This window comes from Crotalus tigris, unplaced genomic scaffold (genome assembly GCF_016545835.1).
Source record: "Crotalus tigris isolate CLP2741 ecotype Arizona unplaced genomic scaffold, ASM1654583v1 scf7180000019031.1477733, whole genome shotgun sequence".
NCBI classification, from domain to species: Eukaryota; Metazoa; Chordata; class Lepidosauria; order Squamata; family Viperidae; genus Crotalus; species Crotalus tigris.
This window is the reverse complement of record NW_024097335.1, coordinates 1,256,860-1,272,544: the sequence shown is the minus strand read 5'-3', so window position 1 is coordinate 1,272,544 and position 15,685 is coordinate 1,256,860. Positions and strand designations below refer to the sequence as shown.

General features: G+C 42.2%; 1 protein-coding gene across 1 annotated transcript in view; it reads left to right on the top strand.

The window, feature by feature from the left end:
* Positions 1 to 15,685, top strand: part of NAA16 (N-alpha-acetyltransferase 16, NatA auxiliary subunit) — a 44,641-nt gene that overhangs the window by 20,134 nt on the left and 8,822 nt on the right. Inside the window, exons 8-15 of the mRNA XM_039358578.1 lie at positions 1,591 to 1,686; positions 3,415 to 3,521; positions 4,715 to 4,787; positions 4,949 to 5,118; positions 6,216 to 6,368; positions 7,839 to 7,967; positions 11,041 to 11,254; positions 13,588 to 13,781. Of these exons, the coding sequence (XP_039214512.1) occupies positions 1,591 to 1,686; positions 3,415 to 3,521; positions 4,715 to 4,787; positions 4,949 to 5,118; positions 6,216 to 6,368; positions 7,839 to 7,967; positions 11,041 to 11,254; positions 13,588 to 13,781 (1,136 nt within the window). The remainder of the gene's footprint in view (positions 1 to 1,590; positions 1,687 to 3,414; positions 3,522 to 4,714; positions 4,788 to 4,948; positions 5,119 to 6,215; positions 6,369 to 7,838; positions 7,968 to 11,040; positions 11,255 to 13,587; positions 13,782 to 15,685) is intronic.

Genomic DNA, 15,685 nt, shown 5'->3' with positions numbered 1-15,685 from the left:
CTGCCAGGTGCCAATGTACCACAGGTGGTACCCGTACCACTGGTTGAAAAGCCCTGGTCTAGAAGATCTCCAAGGTCCCTTCCGACTCTTGTTATTCTGGATTCTGACACCCACACACCCCAAACACGGCTGTTACGTGAATCTCTTACCTTGCTTGTCAGAAGGTCACAAAAGGGGATCACGTGACCCTGGGGCACTGCGACCGTCATAAATATGAGTCAGTTGCCGAGCGTCTGAATTTTGATCCTGAGATCTTGAGCCCATACCAGTGGTCGTAAGTGTGAATAACGGTCATAAAGTCACTCTTTGCAGTAGTGTAATGTTGAACAGTTGTAGGTGAGGACTGTCTGTGGATATTCGTTGCAGTCTCTCTAAGCTTAAACTGTGGGTTGCATTGTGGCGTTTGATTGCAACGCCCCTGCAAGATGTTACTTGAAAATAATATCTCCTTGTCTGAACACGAGATATTTTAACTATTTCAGTGGTTTGTTGTTCGTGAAAAGAGCCTACTCAATTCGATATTGCTTCTAGTAATTTTGAGCTTCTCTGTTGGAGGGAACTTTATGCTCTGTGTTTATTTGGATTTTTTAAAAAAAAAACATATTAAATTATAACTCGAGTTTAAAAAGGATACGTTGAGCCGTATCCAAATTTAAACGAAGGGAAAATGGGATGGGACGCTATTTGCTGGGGAGAAGAGTTCACACAACGAAACTCTGTTGTTTAAGGACGTGGGTTGTGAGTTGTAAAATGACTTGTGAAAAGGAAACAAAAATACTTGATTTATTGCTTGCACGAATATAGACTCAGCTCGCAGGAAAACATCAGGCAAGTGAAATAGAATACAGTCGTGACCAAAATTGTGGAAACCTTTTGGGAAAAGTGTACAGTAGAAATGCCACCTTTGGTTAAGTTTCCACCCATTTTTCTTCTAATTTCTTTATAACTGTAGCCTTGTTCACTTAATAAGACTATTTTACATCGCTTTCTGGATGACCGGTCAACTCTTTGCACCATTACTTTAATTTTATTACGTTTTACAAACTCACTCAATGAAAGAACACCCAAAAACCCAACCAACTTTATAGCAATCACATAACACAGACAAATGTCCGTCTCTCAGCTTCAATACATGACATCAATCACTAGATTCTACTGTGATCTGATTGGCTCATGGCCAAAACAAAATGACACCTGATTGGCTTTCTAAACACTTATGCCCATTGGCTATAATCAGGTGAAGGAAAGCCACCTGAGATCAACCTAAGCAAATGGTGCTTCCTTTTTCTGGTTATTTGGCTATAACCTTTCATAGAATATAGTACAGATAATTGAACAAACTTTGCTGCATTACATTCTTGATTAAATTATCTTTCCACTGGTATATAATTTTATGGTACTACTCCAAAAAAAAGTGATATCAAACCTCAAATGTACATTTTTCCCAAAAGGTTTCCACAATTTTGGCCACTACTGTAATTGGATTTTGCTCAGCATAGTAATGCAGTGTTCTGCATTACTGCTTGTTCCTGAACCGTGTGACTTTCAAGACATAACAACTCCAATTTTACATTTGTCATCCATCCATAGATTCTTTAGAAGAGAGGCTAGAAACATATGAAGAAATAAGCAAGCGACATCCCCGGGCTGTTTCCCCTAGAAGGCTACCTTTGAACTTTGTCACAGGTAACGTTGCTGCTTTTCTGTATGTAGTACTGCTTCGCGATATTTAAAAAGTTTTGGCTGGTTTATTTTTTTTCCATTTCCATTTCCTCTGCAATGGAAAATTCGTCTTTGGTGTTTTTGTTTTTCCAAAATATATATTTTATTTTGTTTAGGCACCGCCATGAACCAGAAAGCAATTTTCAGACACAAAGCATTCCGGCGTAAGAAAACCATGTGGGCTTTTAAGAAAAGCTCCGTGTAGCTGGATTTTATTCAGATCCAATAACCCGTAACAGTTGTTGCTGTGGCTAAAAGCTGTTTCCTGGGAATTTGGGGATATTGATCATTTAATCGGAAAGACTCAGCTAGCTCTTTGCAATCAACACGAGTGATGAGTTTGGAGGTTTTGCCCACCTGCCAGAAAGATACCCAAAGTATTTTTTTGTTGTTGTTATTTATTTGTATCCCGTCTGTTGTATTTTTATGAACAACCCAAGGCAGCAGACATTTTCCCCAAAACAATCCTGTGAGATGAGCTGGGTTGAGAGAAAGGGACTGGTCCAACCTCACCTAGCTGGTTTTCATGCCTAAGGCAGGACTAGAACCCACAGTCTCTTGGTGATTGGCCCAAAGTCACCATCCAGATTTCATGCATAAGGCAGGATTAGAATTCACCGTCTCCTGGTGATTGGTCCAAGGTCAACCAACTGGCTTTCTTGCCTAAGGCGGGACTAGAACTCACTGTCTCCTGGTGATTGGCCCAAAGTCACCCATCCAGATTTCATGCCTAAGAACTCACAGTCTCCTGGTGATTGCTTAGGTTGATATCAGGTAGCTTTCCTTCATCTGATTGTAGCCAATGAGCATGAATGTTTAGAGAGCCAATCAGGTGTCATCTTGTTTTGGCCATGAGCCAATCAGATCACAGTAGGATTCAGTTATTGATGTCATATATTGAAGCTGAGAGGAGGACATTTGTCAGTGTGTTACGTGATCGCTATCAAATTGGTTAGGTTTTTTTTGGTGTTCTTTCATTTAGTGAGCTTGTAAAACGTAATAAAATTAAAATAATGGTGCAAAGAGTTGGCTGGCTGCCCAGAAAGCAATGTAAAATAGTCTTATTAAGCGAACAAGGCTATAGTTAGAAATTAGAAGAAAAATGGGTGGCATTTCTGCTGTACACAAGGTTTCTACAATTTTGGCCAGTACTGTAATTATAAAAAATATTGACTCCCATCACTTTCTAAATTGAAATTGCAAAACAAGATTGTTCGTCAAAACTTTGATAGCTTGCATGCAAACCAGCCATACGCGGGGGGGGGGATGAGTAATTCTTATACATATTTAGGTATTTTCTGTATAATTCACAATCAATTTTGCATTTGATGTATTCCAGCATCTAATATTAGCCGCTAGTTTTAATAGGTGATGTAGTGACTGAACACCTTGTGACTATTGTTAATTCCATCCAGAGATGCAGTAGCAAACTCTCATGTACTGTACCTTATGGGTTTTGAGAACGAATTCCTCCCCAGCAGTCTAAAAAAATCAGGTTGCTTAACTGCAATCTACATATATTATGCAAATTGACCCAATTTCCACACCATTTTTCTGGGGGAATGCAAGTTACAGTATAAACTTCTCAAAATAGTTTTTTTTTTAAATATTGCCATTTTTGAAATTTTTTCGTACTTTATGCAAAATGAACGTAGAGTTCTTGTGATATAATTGATATGTTTTTGCTTCTAGGTGAAAAATTTAGAGAACTGTTGGATAAATTCCTACGGGTTTACTTCAGTAAAGGTTGCCCACCCCTGTTTACTACTTTGAAATCTTTGTATTACAGCACAGAAAAGGTCAGTTTTCTTACAATCCTAGCATGCATACGTGTGCACACACACACACACACTAATACATATATGAATATATAAAAGAGCATTTACTTATTTTACAAACCATTTAACAATAATTGTTACTGTCTGGCAATATATGTTGGATGGAACCAGTGGGGAAGTGGGTTCTTGTTGGGGGAAAAAAAATAAACCAGATTATACCACTCAGTGTAACTTCAGGAAAAAAATATGGATATACTAAGTCCCACAATGGAAGAATCAATGAAGCTGGCAGAGAGGGTCACATTCCTTGCTTTGATTAAATGAAAGAATGCATTCCATTTTGTTTCAACTTGGAAACCGCTTTTAGATTCTATGCTTGAGATAGAAAAACAGTGGAATTCTGATTTTGGGATTTGCTATTTAGATAAATGTGTTATTATAGAAACGGTTACTAGAGACGAAATATGCAAAAGTGGAAAGTTGAGCCTGCAATGTTAATACCTTTATTCTACCGTGCTGAAAATATTTGAAAGTCAATGCTTTTTTTTTAACCCCATACTTCTCTCTCCCCCTTTTCTCCCTCTCCCCCTTTCCCATTATCTTCATTTTAACTTGTATTTTGTATTTGATAAGCTTAATAAAATGTTAAGGGGGAAAAAATACGAAAACACCCAACATTTTATTGGGAAAATAACTAGGGTTGCTGCAGAAAGAGACTCTAGATGGCAGCAAAGAGAGGCAGGCAACGCTCTTTATTGCCATCTAGTGGTTTTCCAAGGAAGTGTTTTCAAGGATGTATAATAGTGCAGGAGTTATCAACCTCTGGGCTTTTTGCAACTGGGTCACGGAAACAGCATTCGAGCATACGCACGTACATCCTCACTTGTCCGAGCAGCGGGTGAGCGTGTGCACGTGTGCTCCATCTGTGTATGAGTGGCGGGTATACATGCAAACTGTGCAAATGGAGCTTTGCGCACATGCTTGCTAACCGCTCATGTGGAACCATCCTCTCTTCTCCCCCCCCCCCCCCCCGTTGGGGAACTCTGTAGTAGTGTGAGTTATACAGAAAGCTCCTTAACATTCTAACAAATAAGAAATCGCAATGTTACTTGTTCGTTGAGTGATGTGCTTTCCATAGCGAACAAATGAACATTAATTGAGGCAGTGACCACGGGAGTGTATTTTCACACAAACATCTAAACTCTCGTTTGTAGATTTCAGCCATCCAGGAGCTCGTGATTGGTTACGAAGCTTCTTTGAAGACCTGCCACATGTTCAGTCCAGATGGTAAGCTTCAGAGCTGAGGAACAGAGCTGAAATAACAAAGTTTAATGAGTGTAATCTGGGCTGGTATATCTTCACAGGGGGAATCTGTTTTCTGAGAACCCAGCATTTTGATAATACATACTTCTAGTTAAGTGTTGGGAAATGTTCTGTGTGTGTTGCAGAAAATGGAGAACAAGAACCGCCAACGACGCTGCTTTGGGTTCGTTATTTCCTTGCCCAGCACTTTGATAAGCTTGGCCAATTTTCCTTGGCATTGGATTACATTAATTCTGCTGTGACTAGTACTCCGACGTTAATAGAGTTGTTCTATTTGAAAGCCAAAATTTATAAGGTAATTGCACTTCCTTAAACAGCTCGTATTCGGAATATGTCATCGGTGTGTATATATTTGGTATAACTTGATAATGCAACTGAAGACAAAGCTAGATAGTGAAGAGCAGGATGATTTGACTTGTAGAATAACTAGAGAAGAGTAGTAGAGAAGAGAAGTATGGAATGGAATGGAATTAGAATGAAATGGAAGTAGAATTAGAATGGAAGTAGAATTAGTATAGAAGTAGAGTAGAGCAGTATGTAGTAGAATAGAACAGGATAGAATAGAATCTTTATTGATTAAGTCATTTGACCTTGTAGAAAATATTTATGGGTTGTTACCAACCCCCAAATATGAATTCAGGGACTTTCTCCCAAGATGGCTGCTGCACAGTAAGAGCTCTTTTTTTTTTCTTACCAACAATCTACTGATTTTACTACCAAAGACGGTTTTTTGGCAGTGCTGCTCCCTTATTTTGAAGGGGAGCATGGAGGAATGACCCAAGAGGACTTTTGGATAATTATGGACCCAGTTGGGAAGTGAGGAGGTCTTGAGGATTCCAATTCCCTCTGGAAGCGATCAAAAAGTTAACTGGGCATCTACACTTTCCTGTCGTCAGTTTCGTTTTCTTAAGCATGCCTGGGTATTAACTTCCACTTTTTGAATTTATTGTTTTCATTTTTGCTTTTTGTTTTTAAAAAAAATGATTAACTGTTGAATGCTGATTTACAGACGTCAATTCAGAGCAGAACATGATGTTAGAGTACCAGTGCCTCTGAACCTGTAACATTAGGAAGAAAGAGAATTAGGATTTGGCTTTTCTACTACTTGTTGTTCTTGAGAAATCTAGGTTTGCTCTAATGTTCTGCAATTACTGATGTGATTTGTCAACCATGACAGTTTTCTAATTATGATCTTTTTTTATTTTTATCAGTATAGTCCGAGTTTATTTCTTACATAATGAAATAGGATAGAGATGGCTGTCATTTTATCCTTCCAACATTTCGAGCAAAGGAGATTTTTAAAAAAAAAAAAAATGCTACCTTTTCAGACTCTGCCTGATGCACTTGTTATTGAATGAAATGAAATTAAAAACAGATTCTCTTGCCCCCTAGCATGTAGGCAACCTCAAGGAAGCTGCCAAATGGATGGATGAGGCCCAATCCCTGGATACGGCAGACAGATTTATCAATTCCAAGTGTGCAAAGTACATGCTGCGAGCAAATATGGTCAAGGATGCTGAGGAGATGTGTTCCAAGTTCACACGGGTAAAAGAAAAATAATTTATTATCACAAAAGGTTAATAGAAGTAAACCTTGGTTTTCCTTTTCTTTTTTTTTAAAGAATGCATCTGTTGTTATATACTTTTTTGCCGAGTCATCTCAAATACACTTTTGATATATTTAGAGATGTCTATTAAGTATAAAATAGCACTGTTTTTGTTTTTTAAAAAATTGAGTCTGAATAGAAGTAGTGATACATTTCTAGGAAGAACACATTTCTTCATGTGTTAAGAGAGAGAGAGAGAGAGAGAGAAAAAGAAAGAAAAAGAAAGAAAGAAAGAAAGAAAGAAAGAAAGAAAGAAAGAAAGAAAGAAAGACGGAGTTGTAAATATAATGAGGATAATGTATTGGAGTGATTGCTGTGATGAGGGAGGAAGAAATGGAAGGAAGATGGAAGGAGGGAAAGAAGAAATGTAGGGAAGAAGGAAAGTAGAAATGGAGAGAGGGAGGAAGAAAAGAAAGGAAGGAAGATGGAAGAAAGGAGGAAAGAAGGGAAAGAAAGAAAGACGGAGTTGTAAATATAAGGGTAATGTATTGAAGTGATTGCTGTGATAGGAAGGGAGGGAGGCACGAAGAAATAGAGGAAGGAATGAAGGAATGGAAGAAGGAAAGAAGAAATGAAGGGAGGAAGAAAAGAAAGGAAGGAAGATGGAAGGAAGGAGGAAAGAAGGGAAAGAAAAAAGAAAGAAGAAAGAAAGACGGAGTTGTAAATATAAGGATAAGGTATTGGAGTTATTGCTGTGATAGCAAGGGAGGGAGGCACGAAGAAATAGAGGAAGGAAGATGGAATGAAGGAAAGAAAAAATGGAGGGAAGGAAGGAATGGAAGAAGGAAAGAAGAAATGAAGGGAGGAAGAAAAGAAAGGAAGGAAGATGGAAGGAAGGAGGAAAGAAGGGAAAGAAAAAAGAAAGAAGAAAGAAAGACGGAGTTGTAAATATAAGGATAAGGTATTGGAGTTATTGCTGTGATAGCAAGGGAGGGAGGCAAGAAGAAATAGAGGAAGGAAGATGGAATGAAGGAAAGAAAAAATGGAGGGAAGGAAGGAATGGAAGAAGGAAAGAAGAAATGAAGGGAGGAAGAAAAGAAAGGAAGGAAGATGGAAGGAAGGAGGAAAGAAGGGAAAGAAAAAAGAAAGAAGAAAGAAAGACGGAGTTGTAAATATAAGGATAAGGTATTGGAGTTATTGCTGTGATAGCAAGGGAGGGAGGCACGAAGAAATAGAGGAAGGAAGATGGAATGAAGGAAAGAAAAAATGGAAGGAAGGAATGGAAGAAGGAAAGAAGAAATGGAGGGAGGGAGGAAGAAAAGGAAGGAAGAAGAAGGGAAGGAAAGAAAGAAAGAGTTGTAAATATAATGAGGGTAACGACAGTATTGGAGCATATGGGGAAGGAAGTATTTTTACAGGGCCTCTTAATAGATTAAGACTATTTCTAAAGTACTTTTCTTGTTTCCCAGGAAGGGACCTCGGCCACGGAGAATCTCAACGAAATGCAGTGCATGTGGTTTCAGACCGAATGCGCTCTCGCTTTTCAAAGATTAGGAAAATATGGCGAAGCTCTGAAACAGTGCCACGAAGTGGAGAGGGTAAGACGATCAACGGATGGATTTCTCTTTTTTTTTCCCCTGATCCCCACTTCTCCCTAACGAACGTGGGCTGGATTCACACGCCCTCCGAAGAGCATCAGTAAGGAAAGGATCCCAAATTCAACAGGATCCGGCCGCAAAACAGAACCGAACCCAAAGGAGAAAGAATCAGACTTACTACCACAGGGTAGTAAGCTCCTTTCTAAGCAAATCTTTCTGATTTGAACTTAAGTTTCTTGGGGGAAAAAACAACACCCAGTCTTCCTTTCAAAGGAATGGCAGGGTTGGAAAAGGCTTTGTAAAATTGTAAAGCCTGGTGTTGTTGTTTTTTCCCATGTTGGAAATTATGTCGTTAAAGTGTTGCTTCGTTGTAAGACGAGAGCGAGTTCGCAAATCAGCCACCGCCATTAAACAGGCACTAAGGAAAGATCACACTGCCATCCACCAAAATCATCTCAGAAACCCTTAGCAGATGATTTCACCCAGTAGTATCGCCGTAACACGCAAGCCAACCACAGCCCTTCAAAACATCCTAAGTCAGTGATGGCGAACTTTTTAGAGGCCGAGTGCCCAAACTGCAACCCAAAACCCACTTACTTATCGCAGAGTGCCAACATGGCAATTTAATCTGAAGAATGAGGTTTCAATTTAAAAAAAAAAAACAACTCATCCATTAACCTCTTTTGTCTTAAAAGAAAAACAGAATAACAAAGCTTTCAATGATACAAGCAACTTTTTTGCGTTTGGCACGCTTTGGAACCATTAATGTGATTTTTGCTGTTGTATACCTGCTGATCATTTGCCTAAGCTTGGCTCATATTTTGTAAGTTTGAGAGCAACACATGCAGCACTCGGGTCATCTGTTAGTCTTGTTTCTGGTGTCAGATTGGATATAATTCAAAGCTGAAAAGAGCGCGCTCACTCCAGAGGCTTGTTTTGGCTAGGAAGGGGCTTGAAAAATGTTTTTTTCCTGCGAAAACCTAGCCAAAGAGCGAGGCGCACATGCCCATACAGAGGGCTCCGAGTGCCCCCTTCTGGCACCCATGCCATAGGTTCACCACCACGTCATAAGTACACAAAAATTCCAGCAACCCCAGAAGAAAAAAGAGGAGTCATCTACAACCTAAATTGTAAGAACTGTAACAATGACAAACGGGCTGAAGACTGGCAGAAGGCATCCAATGAACACCAACTGGCAGTCAGAAGACATGGTGATAACTCCTGAATTTTACAACAGATGGACAGATTTTCACCCTAGTTAGGAAACCATGAGCATCCTGGACCACGCCAAGATGCTGCTATCACATGTAAAAAAGATGTTGAGACTCTAGAAAGAGGGCAGAGAAGAGCAACAAAGATGATTAGGGGACTGGAGGCTAAAGCATATAAGGAATGGTTGCTGGAATTGGGGATATCTAGTTTAATGAAGAGACGGACGAGGGGGCACATGATAGCAGTCTTCCAATATCTCAGGGGTTGCCCCAAAGAAGAGGGAGTCAAGCTATTCCCCAAAGCGCCTGAAGGCAGGACAAGAAGTAATGGATGGAAACTGATCAAGGAGAGAAGCAACCTAGAACTAAGGAGAAGCTTCCTGACAGTTAGAACAATTAACCAGTGGAACAACCTGCCTCCAGAAGTGGTGAATGCTCCAACACTGGAAGTTTTTAAGAAGAGACTGGACAGCCATTTGTCCAGAAAGGTATAGGGTTTCCTGCCTGAACAAGGGGTTGGACTAGATGACCTCCAAGGTCCCTTCCAACTTTATTATTATTATTAAGTATATACTTCGTTTATCAATCTTTTCTGGCATAATACATAATTAAAAAAAAGTTCAAGTTTAAAATCTACATGTTTTCCCAACACCTTTTCTAGCCAAGTATGTATTTTTTTTCCCAGTACCTCTTTGCTTTAACATATGTCCACCATACATGATGACAGGTAACCTGACTTATGTTTTTACATTTCCGACATTCTTAGATTTATTTAAAAAAATGCATTATGGTGGGCCAGTTATTGGCAAGCAACACACCATCTTTGTAAAGTTCACTCATCCCTAAATGATCAACTGCAACATGTATGTGTTTTGGGGCTTTGCCATGAGAGCAGTTTTCCAGTAGTTGAGAGGTTGTCAGAAATACTTTGGAGAATAGGTTGAAACTATTCCCCAAAGCCCCAGAAGGCAAGAAAAGAAACAACGGATGGAAGATTATCAAGGAGAGAAGCAACCTGGAATTAAGGAGAAACTTCCCGACAGTGAGGACAATTAACCAGTGGAACAGCTTGCCACCAGACGTTGTGGGTGCTCCATCACTAGCGGCTTTTAAGAAGAGATTGGACAAACATTTGTCTGAAACAGTCTAGGGCAGGGATAAGCAACCTTGGCTCTTTTATGACTGGTGGACTTCGACTCCCAGAATTCCTGAGCCAACATGGGGGAAGTATGACCCCTTCATGACTCATGGACTTCAACTCCCAGAATTCCTGAGCCAGCATGGCTCAGCTTGGAAACCTCTCCCTTTCCTCTCAGCATGGCTGGCTCAGGAATTCTGGGAGTTGAAGTCCACGAGTCATGAAGGGGCCAAAATTTCCCCCATGCTGGCTCAGGAATTCTGGGAGTTGAAGCCCACGAGTCATAAAAGAGCCAAGGTTGCCTATCCTTGTCCTAACCATATATACCCTGTACCAGGGGTAGGCAACCTTGGCTCTTTTATGACTTGTGGACTTCAACTCTCAGAATTCCTGAGCCAGCATGGGGGAACTATGGCTCCCTTGATGACTGGTGGACTTCAACTCCCAGAATTCTTCAGCCAGCATGGGGTAACTATGGCCCCTTCATGACTCGAGGACTTCAACTCCCAGAATTCCTCAGCCAGCATGGCTCAGCTTGGAAACCTCTCCCTTTCCCCTCAGCATGGCTGGCTCAGGGATTCTGGGAGTTGAAGTCCACAAGTCCTAAAAGAGCCAAGGTTGCCTACCCCCGCTCTAGGTTCTCCTGCTTGAGCAGGGGGCTGGACTAGAAGACCTTCAAGCTCCCTCCCAACTCTGTCATTCTGTTCTCTGCTCTGTCTTTCAGCACTTCTTTGAGATCACAGACGACCAGTTTGACTTCCACACGTACTGTATGAGGAAGATGACCTTGCGTGCCTACGTCGACCTCCTGAGGCTGGAAGACGTGCTACGGAAACACGCTTTTTACTTCAAGGCCGCTCGATCGGCCATCGAAATTTACTTGAAGCTTCACGACAACCCCTTGGCCAGCGAGAGCAAAGAACAGGAAGTGAATTCAGGTACGTTAAGCTTCCGTCGCACAGAGGTTTGGATTTGTTTCCGAACGGCAATTCCAGATGTCGGTTTATTTGCCCGATAAGAAATCCAGAGTCGTGTTTGGCTTTGTTTTTCAGCCTGATGCAGATACAAGTTGTTGGGCTTTTCGTTGTGGTGTTTCAGAGGGCAAAGAGAGTCCTGGGAGTATCTGAGTTTGGTGGTTTTTCGTGCAGACGGTTCGTGAGCCAAACTAGGTCACGTCGTCAGTGCTAGGAGGAAGTGGGGTTTATGGGGGAGGAGGGGGAGGAGGAGGGGTGGGGGCTGTGGAGTCCTTGGTGCTCAGTGAGCTTGGTGGTTGTTTTGCAGACGTTTCATTAGCCAAACTAGCTAACTTCATCAGCGCCAAACTAGGTAACATCACGTGTACTAATGATGTTACTTAGTTTGGGTAATGAAACATCTGCAAAACAACAATCAAGTTCAGAGAGCACCAAGAGCCATACAGTCCTCCTCCTCCTCTTCTTCTTTTTCTTCTTCTTCCTCTTTCTCCTCCTTCTCTTCCTTCTTCTCCTTCTTCTTCTCCCTCTCCCTCTTTCTCTTCCTCTTCCTCTTCCTCTTCCTCTTCCTCTTCCTCTTCTTCTTCTTCTTCTTCTTCTTCTTCTTCTCCTCCTCCTCCTCCTCCTCCTCCTCCTCCTCCTCCTCTCCACAAACCCCACTCCCTTCTAGCACTGATGATGTTACCTAGTTTGGTAATGGAACGTCTGCAAGAAAACAAGATAAGAGAGCACCAAGAACCACACAGTCCTCCTCCTCCTCCTCTCTGCAAACCCCACTCCCTTCCATTACTGATGATGTTACCTAGTTTGGTAATGGAACGTCTGCAAGAAAACAAGATCAGAGAGCACCAAGAACCACACAGTCCTCCTCCTCCTCCTCTCTGCAAACCCCACTCCCTTCCATTACTGATGATGTTACCTAGTTTGGTAATGAAATGTCTGCAAGAAAACAAGCAAGCTTGGAGACCACCAAGGATCCCACAGTCCTCCTCCTTCTCCTCCTCCTCCTTTCCACAAATCCCACTCCCTTCTAGCACTGATGATGTTACCTAGTTTGGTCATAAAATGTCTCCAAGAAAACCACCAAGCTCAGAGAGCACCAAGGATCCCACACTCTCCTCCTCCTCCTCCTCTCCGCAAACTCCACTCCCTTCCAGCACTGATGATGTTACCTAGTTTGGGTAATGAAACGTCTGCAGGAAACAACCAAGCTCAGCGAGCACCAAGCCCCCCACATTTCAGCCCTAAGCTACAAATATTCTCCTTTATCAGTAATTAGAATACAGGTAGCCCTCATAATCATTCAGTGACTGTTCAACGGCGCTGAAAAAAAGTAACTAATGGCCATTTTTCACACTTACGAGCTATGTAGCGTCCCCGCACTCCCACAATCCAAATCCAGACGCTTGGCAAACGACTCATACTTACGATGGCCGCACAGCGTCCAGCGGTCCTGTGACCCCCTTTTGCGACCGTCTTGACAATCAGAGTCAACAGGGAATGCCAGCTTCATTCAACAAGTGAACAACTGCAGTTGATTCGCTTAACCCACAGGGGCAAGAACAGTCCTAAAATGGGCCCAAACTCACCGAAGAAGTGTCTCGCTTAGCGACATAAACTGAGGGCTCAATTGTGGTCGTAAATCGAGGAGCACCTGGAGAAGCTGAATGCAGGGGCTAAATTTGTATTTTCGTAGCCTTTCGTGATTTTTGTTAAATCTCCTGACCTTGGATTCAGCCCGTGTCCAAACAGACTGTTGTGATTCCTCACCAGCCAGGGGACCCGACAGCTGAGTGTGAGGAATCAGGCGGAGGAGGGGGGGCTGGAGTCACATCAGAGTCAGAGGAAGCTCTGAGGAGCTCCAAAACTTACAGTCTGACGAGGAGCCTGGCCCCTCTATTCACGCTCAGGCTGAGACACAGCTGTGTGGGAGTCTTGAGTTGGACAGTGATGAAGAACAGCTGGGACAAATCCTGGATGCACGAATGCGAGTAGGACAGAGGAATGCAATGGGGCTGCTCCAAAGGCAAAGGAGAAGGCATTAGGAAGCCACACCTTGGCTGAATAATAAAAGAGAAGTTGTGGGAGGTGCTGGTGGTTCGTGTTGAGGATCGAGTTTCTGTGGACTGTGTTTGTTTGCCTTGGACATTGACTCAGGTCTGTGAGCAATAAAAGGGGATTGGTTTTTTTCTTGCAGTTCCAGCCTGCTTGTTTGGAAGAGGAGTTTCTCCTTGTGAGCGTAACAAGGACTCACATAGGCTGGGACAGATCACAGATGTTCTGTTTTTTTTTTCCTACAGAAAATCTTTCTGCCAAAGAACTGAAGAAGATGCTTAGCAAACAACGGCGGGCGCAGAAGAAAGCCAAGCTGGAGGAGGAGAGGAAGCACGCCGAACGAGAGCGGCAGCAGAAGAGTCAGAAGAAGAAACGAGACGAAGAAGAAGAAGAGACCAGCGGCCCCAAGGAGGAACTAGTTCCTGAGAAACTGGAAAGGGTAAATCCGACTTTTGCCTCGTTGCTGGGATTTGTGGCCTTGCGTGGTTCCTCCTGGACCAGGGGTAGGCAACCTTGGCTCTTTTATGACTGGTGGACTTCAACTCCCAGAATTCCTGAGCCAGCATGGGGGAACTATGGCCCCTTCATGACTCCTGGACTTCAACTCCCAGAATTCCTCAACCAGCATGGGGAACTATGGCCCCTTCATGACTGGTGGACTTCAACTCCCAGAATTCCTCAGCCAGCATGGGGGAACTATGGCCCCCTCATGACTCATGGACTTCAACTCCCAGAATTCCTGAGCCAGAATGGGGGAACTATGGCCCCCTCATGACTGGTGGACTTCAACTCCCAGAATTCCTGAGCCGGCAGGGCTCAGCTTGGAAGCCTCTCCTTTTCCCCTCAGCGTGGCTGGCTCAGGAATTCTGGGAGTTGGAGTCCACGAGTCATAAAAGAGCCAAGGTTGCCTCCCCCTGCATAGAATATTAAGCCCATTATGACCCAAAAGGCGGCTTTGGGGGAGACAAACCCAGTTAGCAGGTTGCCCCTTGACCTTCACAAGAAACCACCAGAACTGAAGGCTTTAAACTAAGGATCGAGGCTTGCATGAGAAACCATGATGGACCCCATTGCTTTTTATTATATTTCATGAAATTAGGGAAACTAACATGAGAGACAACTCCATACAGCCCAAATATGAATTGAAATCGGAAGGGACTATAACCTAACAAGCCCGGAGAGCGTAAAAAAGATGGACTGGATTGCATTGAGTAGTTCCTATATATAATAGATTACAATCTGGCTCTTTTGTGCTTTGCTTCAGGTGCTGTGCAAATCCATCTTTTATGTCATAACTCTGTAAACAAGCCGGACGATTGTAGCCTATAAAACCAACCATGATTATAAAATCCTGACTTAGCAGAATACATGACTCTAGCTAGTGGCATGAGGCAGCTTCACACGTGGGATGAATGTTTACAACTGAGAAAAGAAGAGGCCTCGTGTTTGATGATGCTACGGCCGTAATGTGGTTTATTGTGTCTTCTGCTTAGCACAGGGGTAGGCAACCTTGGCTCTTTTATGACTGGTGGACTTCAACTCCCAGAATTCCTGAGCCAACCATGCTGAGGGGAAAGGGAGAGGTTTCCAAGGTGAGCCATGCTGGCTCAGGAATTCTGGGAGTTGAAGTCCACCAGTCATAAAAGAGCCAAGGTTGCCTACCCCGTCCTAGACGTAACGCAGGAGAAGATCAATCTAACTCCTAAAAACTAATCATAGGCAATCCTTGACTTACAACAGTTTGTTTAGTGATCATTTGAAGTTAACAAAGGCACTGAAAAGAATTATACTTTGAATACCAGATATTGTTACGAGTTGAGATAAAGAAAACTTTGGTCATTTAAAACTTGGAATTATAAATATTAACAGTTAAATTTGAATTTTGATTTGCTCATAAAGGTTAAATGTAAAGGTTTTATATATATATATATATATGTTTTCTGAGGTTTTCGCAAGTGTTTGTATGTAAGTCTTTGGTTGTTCGGGTTTTCTCCCGCGTAAAATTGGAAGTGTCTTGGCGACGTTTCAACGAAGTCACATTCGTCATCTTCAGGCTGGTGTTTTCGGCTTCTTGTTCATTGTTTCTAGAAGCACAAAGCCGAAAACACCAGCCTGAAGCTGACAAATGTGACTTTGTCGAAATGTCGGCAAGACACTTCCAATTTTACATGGGAGAAAACCCGAATAACCAAAGACCTACATACAAACACCTGCGAAAACCTCAGAAATATATATATATGTATGTATGTATATATATATATATATGTATATATATGTATATGTAGGTCTTTGGTTATTCGGGTTTTCTCCCACGTAAAATTGGAAGTGTTTTGGCGACGTTTT